At 41.1% G+C, this 17,574-nt stretch overlaps 2 protein-coding genes across 3 annotated transcripts in view; both read left to right on the top strand.

The window, feature by feature from the left end:
- The first annotated feature begins 348 nt into the window (after positions 1-348).
- The window catches only part of LOC134793575 (27 kDa hemolymph protein-like), a 33,297-nt gene continuing 16,071 nt past the window's right edge, over positions 349-17,574 (top strand). Inside the window, exons 1-6 of one of the 2 annotated variants that reach the window (XM_063765182.1) lie at positions 349-497; positions 5,438-5,550; positions 5,727-5,881; positions 6,073-6,182; positions 7,124-7,259; positions 8,004-8,263. In XM_063765182.1, the coding sequence (XP_063621252.1) occupies positions 357-497; positions 5,438-5,550; positions 5,727-5,881; positions 6,073-6,182; positions 7,124-7,259; positions 8,004-8,218 (870 nt within the window). In that variant the 5' untranslated portion in view covers positions 349-356 and the 3' untranslated portion in view covers positions 8,219-8,263. Of the gene's footprint in view, positions 498-5,437; positions 5,551-5,726; positions 5,882-6,072; positions 6,183-7,123; positions 7,260-8,003; positions 8,264-17,574 lie in introns of those variants that run through there. The other variant, XM_063765184.1, reaches the window with a different exon arrangement.
- LOC134793577 (27 kDa glycoprotein-like) lies at positions 12,097-17,362 on the top strand. The gene is made up of 6 exons (XM_063765186.1): positions 12,097-12,222; positions 12,419-12,522; positions 13,138-13,250; positions 14,536-14,690; positions 16,421-16,527; positions 17,105-17,362. Exons 1-6 carry the CDS (start codon positions 12,171-12,173, stop codon positions 17,303-17,305), a joined length of 732 nt encoding a protein of 243 aa, XP_063621256.1. The 5' UTR covers positions 12,097-12,170; the 3' UTR covers positions 17,306-17,362.

The following is a 17,574-nucleotide window of genomic DNA, read 5'->3' as shown; positions in this document are numbered from 1 at the left end:
ATAAAGACGTATTTTTATACAAGTTTTCTACTTATTTAAATAAAATTAACACCTGATTTAAGGTTAGATTTGCAGCATTGCAGCAGCTTGCATTTACACTTCATGCAGTTGACAACTTGACAGTAATCCGGCGCTACAAAGTCGTCGTTACTGTAGGTACTTAGGGGCTATTCATAAATTACGTCATTTCAAATTAGGGGGGGGGGGGGGTCTGGACATCGGATGATGGTAGCATGAAGTAGGAGGAAACGGGGTCATTCGAACCATGATTTTTGGATGATTTTAGGGGGGGGGTCAAAAATAGATGACGTAATTTATGGACAGCCCCTTATAGGTGCGATCCCTAAAGTTGCATTATGTATTTTTCATTGACAGGAATATTCGGCAGCTTCACGTTCTCTGTTCCTGATAATTCGCCTTATGGTAAATACAGTCAACGAGTGGCTACGGAATTTTGCAACGCGGCTCATGCCGAAGACAAGACGTCAGAAGTCAAGGTATGCTCTTAAAAAATGGAGGGTATACGTCGTAGTGTTTGACAGACTGAGATAGTTTACATTCCGTTTGACACCTCTATTACATTATAGCAATTGAGATTATAACATTTAATTGAGCCAGTGGCACATTTTTGTAAGAGTATAGTGGTAATCTTTGAGTATTAAGCCCACTGGAGATGACATAACGTAAACTCTTCGAACAATTTTTTCGCCATTTTAAGCGGGGGGCGAGGTAAACACCTACAGCACACCACCAAAATATAAGTAACTCAACAGACACAGATTTTGCTGTTGCGACAAACGCACACTACAAAAAAATTCAACACATCAAAAATTACACGCACACAGACAGAGTTTTCACGTAACTATGCAGCATACATACAAACATGATCGTGATGGGTCACATCTGAAGAATGAGTCAGATGGGTCACATCTGAAGAATGAGTCAAATCAGTTTGATGAATGAACTGAATTGTCTTATACTATTTATTATAAAATTGTAAAAGTGAAAATTCTGTACATTGAAGATATTAGGTACCCAATAAAATGATTGTTTGTATGTATTATGGCTGTCTGTATTTATGTGTATTTGTGTCTTAGCCCTCTCGCACAGCTAAACTGTGGAATGAACTGTCGCCCGCGGTTTTCCGGGCTGATACATAGGTATTAAAGTAGATTGGTTGTTACCGACGCCCGGTAACATAATACTTGCTTTTAGCGTAGGTATTCTATTTATTTATTATATATTATTATAATTCTCAAATAAGATCACACGTTTTCATTGACATGTTTATTTACATATACTGCCATGACAACGTCAAACATAGGTGAGGCGTAAAAAAGGTTAAGTAGCTTTACACTCTTGAAAAGGAGTCCGCAACATTGACTTTGTCACTTCCCTTAAGACCGATTCGTCCCCGTACCACTGTATTCATGTTTACTTACATTTTTCTGTCGTTTATATATCGCAACGGCTTTTTCTTTAAATGGAGATTGTACTTCAATATACTTTTCACGCCACTGTTCGGAAATGTGGCAATAGATGGTCTAAAACCAAGCTGGAAAGTAGGCAATAGCTGTAGCACCTGAACCACCACTACTACAATGTTTCATTGTTATAATCATCTGTCATTGATGACGGTTCGCTACAGCAATGAGTATCATTTAAAACATAAAAATCAATAAAAGGTCTTTTATGGCGCAACTTTTTCCTTCAAAAATAAAATTAGATTATTTATAGGACCAATTTCTTGTTTAAAAAAAAAGTAATGTCAAAACCATTCAGTTATTTTTTTTTAACAATTACACATTCAGTTCACGCTTAAGGCGTTTTTTACTTTTAAAGCTGTTTGTGTTTTTTTTTTAAGAAAAACGCTTCTAAGTTTAGAGTCGGTTTGAAGCAAATAACAGAAAAACGCCTCTTAAAAGTGATAAAAAAGCAAAAAAGGCGGGATCTGAAAATACTTACTGAATTGGATAGTGTAAATTGTGTTTGATTAAAAAATACAAGAAACACGTATCTACGCTCGCTATAAAAATGAGTTAGTGAAGAAAATCATATTCTTACGCTGACGCCTACCGAAATTCAAGAGACAGCACAGGCAGTGGCTAGTAATTTGCTACCAGAGAAATCGCGGGATAGTACCTATAGTTATGCAAATGTTTTTTTATTTCCTCGCAGTAGTCGTGAAAAGCACTATGTAATGCCTCGGCCGGAAACGCTAAAGATGGACTCGTATTATTAGAGGGCCTCCACTAACGTGTCGGCCCTCAAACGACTCGTCCATCTTTTAGCGATTTTCCGTCCTCTCCTACAATGTACTATACATTTAATAGTTAGTATTATAAATACTTACCTATGATAGAAAACGCGATCTTGTTGCGAATTTGAACTATCAGATCGCCTTTTACACGATAATACTGCACAAGTCACCATTTTTTGAGAGAAACGTCACGCGACACGGAACGATGCAAAATGGCGGTGAAGCGACTTCAAGTAGTTTTATATAACGTGTTTGAACAGTTGACCAATGTACTTTGCCGGAGGGGGTCGCCCGTGTATGACATCTCCAGTGGGCTTAATACTCAAAAGTCACAGAACACCGCCTCTAGAAACCTAATATTGGCCATTTTGTTCGAGACCCAAATCACCAAACTGTGAGGTGCGGGAGGGGCGCTCACGGCATTGCGATTGGTCGTTTCAAACATGGCGCGCTGACACGTGCAAGCGTAGGGATGGGACATGTTCATTACAGGTAGTGGGTACTGCTACCAGTGATATCGAAATTTATTGTGGTAAAATTGTTACAAGTAGTATACTTAGAGTAAACTTACTTAATAATTATATTGATTAATTTAATATTTCATTAAGTAATTTAACAATGTACCTGAAATTTTTACTTAACATGTTAGGGTATTTCTGTTTAAAGTACCCAGAACATGAATTTTAAAGTTTAGATTTTTTATATTATTTCCACTCAGAATCGCAATCTCTTTCGATACGAGAAAAAAGTGTCGCCAAAATCTCATACAATTATTTTCTTTTGTCCGTTTTATTAAGGTCATTGAAGGTTGTATTGAAAACATATTCAAATGGACCAATAATATATGCCTATTACAAATCAACTCCGAGTTCTCTCGCGCTTCTTTGAAGTTCATCATCAGGTCCATCTTGTGACATGAGACCTAACTGCTCACCTAGAGGATTCTAAAAAAACCATACTACATATGTCTATCACAAACCAACACCGAGTTCCCTCGAACTTTCTTTGAAGTTCATCATCAGGTCCATCTCGTGACATGAGATCTAACTGCTCACCTAGAGGATTCTAAAAAACCCATACAACATATGTCTATCACAGACCAACACCGAGTTCCCTCGAACTTCTTTGAAGTTCATCATCAGGTCCATCTCGTGACATGAGACCTAACTGCTCACCTAGAGGATTCTAAAAAACCCATACAACATATGTCTATCACAAACCAACACCGAGTTCCCTCGCACTTCTTTGAAGTTCATCATCAGGTCCATCTCGTGACATGAGACCTAACTGCTCACCTAGAGGATTCTAAATAACCCATACAACATATGTCTATCACAAACCAACACCGAGTTCCCTCGTAGGTACTTCTTTGAAGTTCATGATCAGGTCCACCTCGTGACATGCGGCCTAACTGCTCCGCTGGCCTAGAGGATTCTAAAAAAACTTACACAACATGTTACCTATATATTATGTCTAAAATGGTACAATACGGTATGACGAAGCACGAAGTTTCCGCAACTGAAAAACCATCATCGTCACATCACTAGTCGAAAGGGAAAGGGATAGCGCATTGCATTTTCAAGTTGACGAAAAGGGACGGACATACTTCGCCTCTGCTTCTGACCAGTATAAAATGAACCCCGCGGACAAGAAACGTTATTCAATGAAATAATAAATTTGACTTTCCTGTGGGATGTTTTTCCATCAGTTTCGTATGTAGATGTCTTAGATGACTTGCCACACCATTTTACGCTGCAATATCCCATGATTTCCCAATGAATTCAATAGTTTACGATTTATTTTCTTAGACTCGTGCACACTGCTAACAGGTCGTAACCTTGGGCGCAACTGATCGGAGCGGCGCGCGAACAATCTTATATTTGACCTATACACCATACGGGCGGTGACCGCGAGTCGTCCTATAAGCTCGGTCTATAGGGGTTGGTCTGTGTCAAAAGTGGTAATACCATTGACATAGATATCTAGGGACTGGCTTTACGGACAATAATAATGAGGCATGACAGGGGCCAGTACAGCGATGTGACACCGGTACAACGCGATTGGTTGATGAGTTCGCATCACGCGCGCGATTGGTTGATGAATTCGCATCACGCGCGCTATTGGTCGCAACTAGTTGCGTTATGGCGTTGGCCCATCGTGTAGAGGAGCCATTAGACTGCACGATTGGCTGGAATTCGTGAGTCACACCGCTAAACTAGTACCATTTTTAGGGTTCCGTACCCAAAGGGTAAAACGGGACCCTATTACTAAGACTCCGCTGTCCGTCCGTCCGTCCGTCTGTCACCAGGCTGTATCTCGTGATCTGTGATAGCTGTCTAGCTAAAATTTTCACAGATGATGTATTTCTGTTGCCGCTATAACAACAAATACTAAAAACAGAATAAAATAAAGGTTTAAGTGGGGCTCCCATACAACAAACGTGATTTTTGACCGAAGTTAAGCAACGTCGGGCGGGGTCAGTACTTGGATGAGTGACCGTTTTTATAGATAATGGTACGGAACCATATGTATGTGTGCGAGTCGGACTCGCACTTGGCCGGTTTTATTAGTGCCCGTAAGGCCAGTGCATAGATATATACGTAATGGGTAATACGTAGAGCCTACGTGGTCACGTACACACGTACCTAGTCGTAGACGTATTAGAGAACACTCAACACAAAAGTAAAAAGTTAAATACTCAGAGAGGTTAAATAAGTACAAACAGCAACACTCTTAACCGTCCATCGGTGAACCTTATGCCTTTTGTAATAAGGTTTACGAACTGTCAGTTAACAGGCCCACAGGCGATGGTATATAAAAGAGAGTAGGTTACGATTAGATATTGTTACGATCAAAACTATTTATTGTGCAACATAAATACAAGGTTTTATTTACCGTGCCCAGTTAGTTAAAATTTGCCCCAGTTCCTGACACTCGATATACCTACCTATAGGGCTCAATTCAGATATAATTATGAAAGACCGGTGACAATAAAATGTTCCGCCGGCATCGAGCCGATCTGAATTCTGATACTTAATGGAAACCGAAGGTGGCCAAATTTTAGTTCTTCTAATGGTAGTATTTAAAATAAAGTAGGTAACCTCGGCGATACGTGATTGTAATCAAATATTATTTATTTTTTATAATATACATACATGTCATTTATTTATATTTCAGTCTGCAATGATAACATTCGCAAAGTGTTTGAACGACATAACCAATATTGAAATGTTCTTGTATGAAATAGAAAAAGCGATGAAAAGCGGAGTATATGACAAAGTAATTCAAGAGTAAGTGCAATCACACTAAAATATATTTATTTATACCTATAGTAGTTCTTGTTTTTACTTACAAACCCCCCTTGAGAGAAATTCACAGACCGTGTAAAACAGTCTCAGTTCAGTTCTCCCAGTCTTGTAACTACAAAATAACAATAACTTAAAAATAACAAAACCCCCTTTTCTAGGTTCTGCTCTAAAGTTCCGCAGATAAAGGAATGTGCCAGCGACCTGGTCAAAGGAATGACTCCATGCCTGCCAGCCGGATTTGACCGCACTGCGGTGAAAAGCACCAACACTCTGATGGACTTCGTTTGCGACAATAATGGAGCCAGGTTATTCAGTAAGTACCTACAGCCGCACCTCTTTCTTGTTTTTTGAACTTTTTGTTAAGTATAAACGTTTATTTCATGATCACCCTTTTAATGCCTGATACAAAGCAGTACCTTATCATTTACTGAACGCGTAGGGTTGATAGCACTCACTATTATTTACGTATAGCAAAAAATAATTGTTTCATGTTTTTTTTTTCAGCATTTGTTCAAGCGGGTGGTCCACGGTGCATTAGTGACACGATGGTTAATACCTCATATTGCGAATATGTATACGGAAAAGCTAGTTCACTATTCACGAAGTCTGAAAGGGTAAGTCCAATTCGACAAACCGAACTAGACAAACGCTTGGGGGTTAGGCTACGTAAACGAAATGAATTTTCGTATTCCGGACTCCTTTTAACCCTTTGTACGTGGCGTCTATTAAGACGAAAGTGGAGCTCCCGCGCGAAATCGCCTTTTCGTACATACGTAGTCCTCATTTTCCTCTCTGGATATTGACATTATCCTCTTAATAACACACACACCATCGTAAACCTGCAGGGGAAATTCACTTATTAGCACTCTTATATAGTGCCCTCCGTCTGTGCGCTAGTTAGTTTAGTTATAATAATGCCCCATTTACACGGGGCGTGAGAACTTGCATGCAATATTCAATACATTGCTGACTACAGAGTACAATGAATACAGTCGATCGACCATTTGCCGCAATATAAAGCAATTTTCATATTTTGAGGTTTTGTGCAAAATTTGTTACAAATTTTTACAGTGCATTATTTACACCTATGTTCGTAATTTTTTTCTATCGGGCGAAAGTCAAAAACTCAGGATCCCCATCGATTACGAATCCCTCGAAGAAGTCGTCAAGATGCTCAATTAAATTTATGCCAGCCGTATTGGAATCCAAAAAAGCTTTACAACTTTTTTTAAACTCGTTTTTTTGAACCTACACCCTGCACCTTAAACTGTAACCGCACGCGTCTATGTTATTTCCACATTTACCTACTAGTTTATTTTAGTAGAGTTGGTTCGGTAAGCTTGTCCAAGTTGGATATATGGACCAACGGACGAGTAACATATTATAAATATTGTGTTTTTGGCCCTTTTTAGGGTACCGTACCAAAAAGGTACAAAATGAACCCTTATGGTTCGACTCTGTCCGTCTGTCACATCGCTATTTTAATAAAATGCTTCAAGTCTCTCAGACTCCAACTGCTTACGAAAATCTAGCATAATACTTTTTTAAATAATAGGAAAGGTGTGTCTTGCTGGACCGGAGCTTGGAGTGTTTGGTGACGGCGATAAAGAGTTGCCCGAACCCAGCCATCGAACAACTGGGCCAGGAGTTCCACAATGTCTTCTTAGAAAGCCTGTCTTGCTCTGAGGTCAGTGGCACTGAATTTCCTGAAATTAATGGGTGGATTAGATAATCCCAGGATTTGTAGTTGATACATATATCACACGAAATTGAACACTACTTATTACTCGTAGATCGTAATATTATCATGAATAAATTTCAAGGCATGGAACATGCTCGTAACCACTTTGGTACAAGACCTATAAATTAGGTCAACCAGCTTTATACCTATTAGTTATTTACGATACAAGTGCGAATTACCTAATCGCACGTGTATCATACAACCTTTTACAGTACATATGGCCCTATAATTTTTTGACGTAATTACGTAATGTGCTTATTATGGCACAGGGTATCGTAATGGAGCACAAGATGTACTGTAAATGTAATTATATTAATCTCTATACAGATACGATAGTGTATTTCGCGTTTCCATCCACAAATTACTTAACTCAAGTAGGTAATTCGCCAGTAACTGGCCGGTTTTAGTAACTGGCCGCCCTAAACTAAAAATGAATTCTATTCACCTATAAACAGAATTCATTTTAGTATAAGGCGGCTAATTATTGAAGGCTGGCCAGTTATTGAAGCCTTATACTAAACTGAACTCTGTTTATAGGTGAATAAAATTCATTTGGTGGCCATTTACTAAAACCGGCCAGTTACTGGCGAATTACCCTAACTGTACTAACAATATTAAAAATAAGTTGCCTATCTGTAACCATTTTTACACGTTTTTATATCATGTAACACCTGCCTAATATTTTTATAGCTAGCTCAACATGCAAATACAGAAGTGGTCGCAGGAACTGAAGGAACAGTAGACACTACAACTGGAAGGACAGATGCGGGTAAAGATATCGATCAGCTTAAGAAAATAAAACTTGAATTAGAGGTGCGGACTGCGCAACTCGAGATTTGGAAGAGAGAAAACGACCTGAACGTACAGCATACCGTCCTCACTTCGGATATAAAGATGAAGGGTCATTAGATCTACAGACATGTCGAGTCTCTTCATAATAATTTAAAATATCCCAATGTGGTGTCGCCAAAGAGTAAAGATATTGCATGCATTTAAAATGTTGTTTTTACTTGGCACTTGCTTAAAAGTGAATGCCCTGCTGGGTATTTGTATAAAATGTAAAAGTTCTAATAACAAATTAAATTACTTTCTATATGGAAATTGTATTTTAATTTGTGTTATTTCAAGTACGAGTAGACACCCTACTATTTAAATTACAAACCGAAATAAATATCATACTATACGAAGGAAATAATGACCAAGGCCTCCAGTATACTACTAGAATGTGCCTCTCCTCTCCATCTCCTCCCGTTGGTCATGCTGCAACGTCCACGACATTCGTGTTCGCGCCATGTTTAACCAAGACCTATGTAGTTTCATTTCAGAATTTGTGATTCCTTGCTGCGAAGTGACGTAATTTTCATGATTAGCTCGGCAACATTTATAATGATCATGATAATCATGATGCCCACTTTCTCAGTTATAAAATATAAAATTATTTACATAATAGTTCATACAAATCTGTGAATCTATTAGAATTCGTCTTGAAAACTAGTCATTTGGTTTTATATCTACCTGTCATGTGTCCCATTTATTCATGTTCAATTGACTTCTCAATCGTTTTGACGTTAAGTAGCGGTCGGCAGTCTGGGCGTCCGGTCTCTTCCTATTGTATGTAGCAGTAGTATCGTGCATCAGGAGATTTGACTACTATCTGGTTTTATTAGTGTTTTGGACTGAAGTTTTGGTTTTGGTACCTATAAAAAACATCTTTCAGCTGAAGGTTCGATTTCGACCAAAAAACTCCCATACCATTCAGCAGCGAGAAAACTGTATTTTCGGTAGTGTCTGGTCGAAATTTCGGTTTCAGTGTTAGCAGGTTTCGTCATAACATGATGTTTCGGCCGAAGGTACGAAACTGGGACAAAGCCGAATCTTCGATTTCGGAAAAAAATACCGATTTTGGTCGGACGCAGTTTTTGTCATTCATAAAATAACAAATCTTTCATGTCAAAAAGGGTAAATTCATATAATTAGGTCAAACTCAATTGCAATTAATTAAAACATACCTGTTTAGTTACCACTGCTTGGATGGGTTGTACAAAAACCACTCAAATGGCGGGCTGCGCTCTATTTTTTTAGAAGTACATCTAGTCACACTAGCTATCTCAATCTACGTTGTTATAAAAAGTTAGGTACAAGTGTTACAACTAAGTACCTGGGGGCCTCGCTAAGATCACAATCGTTGATAGAAAACGCCACTCGACACTTATAATTATGATGTATGGAAAAAGTCGCATGACTTTTCGTAGAATCTGTCTCTCCGATACATTTTTAACCGACTTCAATTTCATAGAAGGAGGAGGTTCTGTATTCGGTTGTGGCCATTTTTTTTTTTTTTTCTATGTACGTTCACCGATTACTCCGACATCCGTAGTCCGATTTGAGTAATTCTTTTTTTGTTTGAAAGGAGCTACCTCCGAGTTGGTCCCATTTTAATTTGGTTCTGTTCTGATGATGGGATCCATGAGGAATTGAGGGAACTCCTCAATTTTTAAAGGCACATGCATGGTGTTTTGGGCGTTTTCTTAAGCAACTCGAGCATTTTCTCTCGAAAACCACTAATTTGATGAAGTAGACCTGATGATGATGATTATTTTGATGATAATGATGATGATTTCTTTAAATGTAAATATGTTCAGCGATTACTCTGGCACCTGTGATCCGATTTGAGTAATTCTTTTTTTGTTTGGAAGAAGTTACCTCCAAGGTGTTTCCGTATTATTTTTGGTTCTGGTCTGATGATGGAATCCATGAGGAATTGAGGGAACTCCTCAATTTTTAAAGGCACGTGTTAAGTGATTTCGGGGTTTTCTAAAGTAACTCGAGCATTTGCTTCCGAAAACCACCAATTTAATGTACTGCAACTGTAGCCTTACCACGAGTTTGACATTGACATATTCGCTAACGTCTTATGCATCTAAATGTAACTTTTTATGCATCTCGCTCACACTAAGGTTAGTACGAGCGAGATGCATAGGAAGTAAGTTACACACATGCTAGCGAATATATCAATGTCAAACTCGTGGTAAGCTGGTAAGGCTACTGATAGGGGGTTAGGGTTAGGAGTTAAGGGGTCAGAGATTAACGGGTCGGGGAATGGCGGTTGAAGGGTTGCTGGTTCAGGATCGAGGGGTTCCTGCATCAGGGGTTGATGTGCTGTGAGGTTGAGTGATCGGGGGGCTGAGGGATTGGCTCAGTGGCGGGGCGGGCGGATGGATTTAGTTGACAGGAATTATAATTTCCCAGACAGACTCGAGACAATTCCTGGTTCAGGGTCGAAGGGTTCCTGGATCAGGGGTTGATGCGTTGTGAGGTTGAGTGATCGGGGCGTTGAGGGATTGGGCCAGTGGCGGGGCGGAGGATGGATTTAGTGTAGTAGTGACAGGAATTATAATTTCCCAGACGGACTCGAGAAAATTCCTGATTACATACATATTTATTAAAGTAATAGGTACACGAATTTAGTGTTAAACATGATCTTGTTTTTCATTCATGCGTCGCGCTCTTAACAATGCGTTAAAACTAAAAATGGAAAAATATAAACTTTTTACAAAAAAAAGCAAACCGACTTCAAAAAGGATGAAATAAAATATTATCCTTTTTGAAGTCTATGCGTTACCAACTGATATGTTTGAAGTCGGTGCCAAGCCAAGTAGTAACAATACCAGTCAAAATAATCAGCTTTATAGCTATAAATCCCATTAGAACTGCACTAATAACTATTACAAATGTGTAAGTAATTTTGTCTGCCTCTTTGTCGCCTTTTCATGGCTAAACAACTGAACCGCTTTAGGTGAAATTTGGCAAGAAGGTAAATTTCTTAAATTGTTTTATATTTTGAAATGTAGTCCTCTGGATAAGGGACGGGAAATTACTCAGTCCCAATCTCACACTTGCGTGCTATAGACTGTTCGAGCATTAGTAAGAAATGCTCTTTAAAAAAACCGACGAAAAAAAAATGCATTGGATTTCCACTAATGTGCCGACAAACATGGTACAGACTGCGCCAAGAAGGTTTGATCGTGTGTTCTGAGGTGTGTTCTTAGATACAATCGACGTCAAAGATATATTTACACTTTTGCACCTTACTCCTTTGTAATAAGGCGAAAAGTGTAAACATATTTTTAACGTCGACTGTACCTACAGAAAGTACGTTCATTGTCGTCGTGTAAGGCAATCCAACGTAGGTACATCCTTATCGAATCGCACCAAAATCATGGTATGCTTCAAAATTTGGCTTGGCACCGACTTCAAACATATCAGTTGGTAACGCATAGACTTCAAAAAGGATAATATTTTATTTCATCCTTTTTGAAGTAGGTTTGCTTTTTTTTGTAAAAAGTTTTTATTAATATTTATTACGTTTGTCATCTTGGTTAGTATACCCCAGAGAGTATAGTAAGTATATGGTAGACCCTCTGTACCCTACCAAAATAGTTGTATAGGTATTATAATGCCTTTAATATTTTACTATAGTCGCACCAATAAAAGTCTGCAGCGGATTTGATAGCCCACGCAGTGTAAGTGTTATTTATACGTCATAATTTCATAGAAGTTTGACGTTTAAAATTACACTTGCACTGCGTGGGCTATCAAAATCGCTGCAGACTTTTTACGGTCTAACTCTAAATACAAAAACATTTTCTCCTAAATTTTTGCGAGGTAATGTATGGACGTACCTTGTTGCTATTAATTACCTATAAACTAAGACAACAATTGGGCTACTCTCAAAATGCCTGTATACGGAATGTTAAAGCAACACAGGTACATTATACGTGTACAAGGACTACTCGGGACAGGACCTCAGTTGCCATCTATCTGCAGAAGCGAAACACACTCCGCTCAATTGTGCTTCACAATGATTTGGATACTTTCTCTGCTTGTAGCTCTAATTCCTGTTGTAACTGTCGGTATGTGTTTCATTATTATATTTAATTCTTAAAAATAATTTGGTACCTATATATCTTATGAGAATTAACAAGTGTCCTTAAGAATAAGTACGAAATCATAGCAATCGACGGTATTGTGATAAACAGTTTAGTACCAATTTAGTTATTGGATGATTGGCTGTCGTCCTAGTTTGTTATTTGGAAGCAACCTTTTCAGACGCGTGGGGGAAGTACAATGCCCTTGACCAGAAGCAAATAACGGAGTATGTGACCAAACTCTGTACGAAAAGTGGCGCTGAAGATAAGGTTCCACAAGTTCTGGTGAGACCTACTTAATTTTGAATAAAATGAGCTCAGTTTCTTTACCTGAAAATTGGAACAGAGACAAACCTCATATACTCGTATTATAAGAGTAGCTGGCTGTGCTTGCTCAATGAGCGCATTTTCCCTGGGGAACCTTTACACCAGCGGTCGGCAACCTTTTAGCAGCCAAGGGCCAAATAGTAGTTACCGAAGTTGACGCGGGCCGCACTTTGTTAATATTTATGACTTTATCAGACATTGTCGTTTGTCAATATTACATACAAAATAGACAGGGAGGCTCACGGGCCGCAAGTGAGAGGTTCGCGGGCCGCGTGCGGCCCGCGGGCCGCTTGTTGCCGACCGCTGCTTTACACCTACATAGGTGTAAAGGTTCCCCAGGGAAAATGCGCTCATTGAGCAAGCACACCTACGTAGGTTTACAGGAAATTAGGTAGGCTGCTGAAGAGGCAAGTCTGGTAAAAGTATTCTCAGAACTGTGATAACTGTATGGTTAGACGTGCCCCTAAGTGGCCAAACCACGGATCACAGGATAACTAAAGAGAAAAAGATGGTATAAAAATTTAACTTGGGGCGTTAAAATGTAATGCTAAAACAGACTTAACTATCTTACAGGATGCAATCGAAAACTTCGAGAAATGCTCCGTAAGCCTGTTCAAGGACGAAGTCCTGTTGGAGGAGGTGGCGACTGCCATCCGCAACAATGACCTCAATGGAGTCTTCAAAAAGTTAGTACTATTATCTATTCTCTGCCTTAACAACTACGCTATTAAGGATGACTCACGCTAGACCAGGCCGAGGCGTCCGCAGTACCGTCTTTACCATAAGGGCACACGGGGCCCGTGCTCAGGGCCCCCATCCTTAGGGGGCCCCGAAGGATAGACAGTAACAGTATATTTGATTACTCATAATAAATAGAAGATCATAGTAGTTAAATGTTAGTTTAATCATGTTTAATTCGCTTTCTTTACTTTCCAAAAGGGCCCCAAATTTTTATGTACTCAAGAGCCCCAGCATAGTTTAAGACGGCCCGGGGCGTCCGACACGTCATTTTCTATGACGGCTGATCGGAGATCACGTGATGCTTTCCATAGAAAACGAAGCTCCGTAAGCTCCGGTCCGGCCCCGGCGCGGTCTAGCGTGAGTCATCCTATTTATACTTCGTTCCTAACTGCCCGCTCATCAAATTGGTAAACGATCGGAGATCAACAATTAGATCCGTTACTGCCATAGAGTGGTTACTCCACTCTTGTGTTCATGCACTTATAGCCCCTGTAGGTATATAAAATAACCCTCCTGTTTTAGCTTGGCCGCAGTCTAGTAAAAAATGCATAGACTTAAAATGAGTTATTCGATTTCACGATACAAATCTATTATTATTCACACATTATCTATCACACGCAGTCAAACTTTCAACAAGTCCGTTTTAACGATGACTCACGTTAGACCGGGCTGTGGCCGCCCCGGGGCAGGCCGGATCGAACTGACACACGGGCTTTCCGGAGCGCCACCCTCGTGACCCTCGCCGGGCAGTTCCGGATCCGGTGCGTCCGGGCCACCCGATCTACTCTCGTCGAGTCTAATAACTTCATATTAACCTCTTCATCCTATACTTAGCCAGTGGCGGATTTGCAGTGTTGGCCACCCTAGGGCCCAGGCCCTGTAGTACTAGCCGCCCCGTTTAGCACCCATCTATAGACTGCTGCCACTAATATCTTGCCACTCTAGGCCCGGGCCTACCGGGCCTTAGGGCAAATCCGCCACTGTACCAGGCGTAGCTCACTCTGCGATTTCGTCGGTTTGCAACGGGTAGCTACAAGTACATCCGTCCCACACCAATCTTGGTGGCTAGCCATAAGCCGCGCGTGGCGCTGTCGCCACCTAGCGGTCATATCTGTCCTAATTAGTCCTGTCCTAGTTTTGTTAGAGAGTGAATCTTCTGTACCTAGTACTATTATTTATTCTGTGACTGTACTTAGCCTATGCTGGTTGTAATTTGTCGTTTGGTCCCAGGTACTGCGCACGCACAGGGCGCTTAGCCGCGTGCACCTACTCTCTGATCGACAGCGTAGGGCTGTGCGTGGCCGGCGCCGACCTGCCCGCCGCGCACAACTTTATCGATCAGCTACTCGGCTTCGTCTGCCACAACGACGGCGAGAGGATCGCACGTAAGTGTTGTCTACGGACTCTTTACTGCTTGGGGGCACTAGCCGTGTATAAAGGATGATTCACGGTAGAACGGGCCGGGTCCGGCCCAGAGCTTCCGGCGGTTCGTTGTCTATGGAAAGCATCACGTGATCAGCGGATCATCTGTCATCGAAAAGTAAGCGCCGAAAGCTCCGGCCCGGACCCGGCCCGGTCTAACGTGAGTCATCCTCTCTGTGTGCTTTTAGTACCTATAATGTTGTTATAAATAATCATACGAGTGTTCAAACAGCTGAGACTTTTAAGCCAAAAATAAAGCGGTCAAGTGCGAGTCGAACTCGCGTCCCAAGGGTTCCGTACTGCACACATTTTCGAACGAGCAAGCAAAGGGAAGTTCATAAGTACATTCAACTGTTCATTCAATTTTTCCACAAACGGCTGGCTATCTTTAATTTTGTTCGAAGTTCGCAAATTGCTGGCATCACACTCTGTCACTCTAATTACGGTTTCATTGGAGTAAAAGAGAAATCCCCGCAATTTGCGAACTTCGGTGTTCGCGGTAGACCCTCTGATATACGGCAGTTCAGCCTTCTCATTTAGCTACTCGTACTTAAACCAATTATTTGTTCTGTTTGAGCACTAACCTCCTAAAGCTCATCCTTGCGTGGAGGCGCACCTCTCTTGGATGCTTCAGGCTTTCGGCCCAACGCAGAGCTCGGCCTTCGATCTTCGCACTAGCTGTCCACACCACGTTTCACGTAAATCAATTGCGGTTGTGGCCCTGATAGAGCTTATCCGCAATTCTTATTCTTAAGTCCGGCTCACGCTTAATTGCAAACTTCTCATACGTTTTCCCAGTAATCTATAGGTATCGGGCCCAATCACTGAACAAAAGATATAACAAAATCGACGATCTCCTTTGCAGGAAGCATGCACATGTCGGAGGCTCCGGGCCTTCGACCTTCGCATTCAGACACGTGTACTATAATTGTTCTGTGTTTGAACACTAACCTCCCGCAACTCGGCCTTCGGCCGTGCGTTTCAAAAAGCTACTGGGGGATGCTTCGGGCCTTCGGCCCTACGCGTAGCTCGGCCTTCGGCCTTCGCAAAAGCTGTCCACACCGAGTTTCACGTAAACCATTACGGCTGTGTCCCTAAAACAGCCCAACCGCGTTTTTTTTCCGTCCGACTCATGCTTGACTCTAGATTTCTAATAGGTTTTCCTGTAATCTAGAGGTAAAGAACTATTATATGTATTTTTTTCAAAATTTTAGACCCAGTAGTATCGGAGTTATAGGGGGGGGGGGGAATGGTCATTTTTTGCCTATTTTCTCAAATAACTTCTAAACTATTTCATATAAAATTATAAAAAAAAAATATTTGAGATCCTCAAAATAAGCCCTTTCATTTAATATGTAACACGATATGGTTTGCAAAACTTTGTTTTTTAATTTTCTCATATTCCCCCTAAAAGAGCCCCCTATGCTTAAAATTCATTTGTTTTTAGTACATGTCCGTCTTTGGGTCACAGACTTCCATATGTGTACCAAATTTCAACTTAATTGGTCCAGTAGTTTTGGAGAAAATAGGCTGTGACAGACGGACAGACGGACAGACAGACGCACGAGTGATCCTATAAGAGTTCCGTTTTTTCCTTTTGAGTTACGGAACCCTAAAAACAATAAAATTACTACCAATCCTGGTTCTAACGTGAGTTCGTGAGTTATCCTTTAATTTGTTGTCTTGTTTTCAGTGTTCATTCAAGAAGGCGGTCCCCAGTGCTTCCAGCAGAACGTGGGCTCTCTCAACGGCTGCGCCGCGAAAGTGTTGAGCGAGATCGACGGCGTGCAACCGGTTAAAGTAAGAAATACTCGGCTCAATTCCAACAATGCTTATAAGATGTCACAACGATACGATACCGATGTGTCAGTGTCCAAAGTGACGTTTTTAGTAGAAGAAAAGTCACTGACAGTTTAGTATCGTATCCGGGTGACAATTGACATCTTATTAACCATTGCTCGAATTGATCGAGCCGACAATCTTTTTCAGTACACTGCTTCAGTGCTAAGAGGGCACTGCAGTGCTGAGAGGGAAAGGGAAATATAATATTATATGTTGTTACTACAGACAGAGTGAAAAAAAATTAAAGGGCCCGAGGGAAAATGCCTTAAAAACTTAAGTTAGCTCATTCTACTTAAATGAAACATTCTTTTACTTTTAAAAAGACACATAACTTAAAAAAAAAATTCGCTTAGTCTCGCCCGGGAATCGAGCCACTGAGTGTAATAATGGTAACACACGCACCGATAAGTAAGAGCGAGAAAGAGATATCGCTTTCTCGCTCTTACTTATGGGTGCGTCGCACAATGACCTTGGTGCGGTGCGATAGTGTGTTACGGCCTTAACGCTCCTGTGCTAAGCCTATTGTATTCTCCAGGAACGCTGCACGAATTTCGACGACCTATCAAAATGCCTGGTGGAGACGGTGAGCACGTGCTCTCCCGCCGCGCCGGGCGACATGATGCGTGCGCTGCTCGCGCACGTGCGGCAGGCCACGCCCTGCGCAGCCGACGACGACACCTTCCGCACCTACATGCGGTGGCTGCAGGACCGCAAGGACAACACCGACCAGCATTAAAATACTCGTCATGCCTCGGCCGTGAAACGCATGCACACAAAACAACTCCTCGGCCACAGAACGGACGCTCATGGCTCCTCTACACGATGGGCCAGCGCCGGCCACTCCAAGGGACGCAGCCATGCGGTAGAATGAGATAGCAATATCACTTGCTCCCTCTAACGCATAAATGCGTCCCTTGGAGTGGCCGGCGCTGGGCCTTCGTGTAAAGGAGCCATAGCGTGCCCGCTCAACTCTGGTGCCGACCATCATAATATATTGATTAAAAA

Source organism: Cydia splendana, chromosome 9 (genome assembly GCF_910591565.1).
Source record: "Cydia splendana chromosome 9, ilCydSple1.2, whole genome shotgun sequence".
In the NCBI taxonomy this organism is placed as follows: Eukaryota; Metazoa; Arthropoda; class Insecta; order Lepidoptera; family Tortricidae; genus Cydia; species Cydia splendana.
Note: the sequence above shows the minus strand (reverse complement) of the source record. Positions and strands in the feature narration are given on the sequence as shown.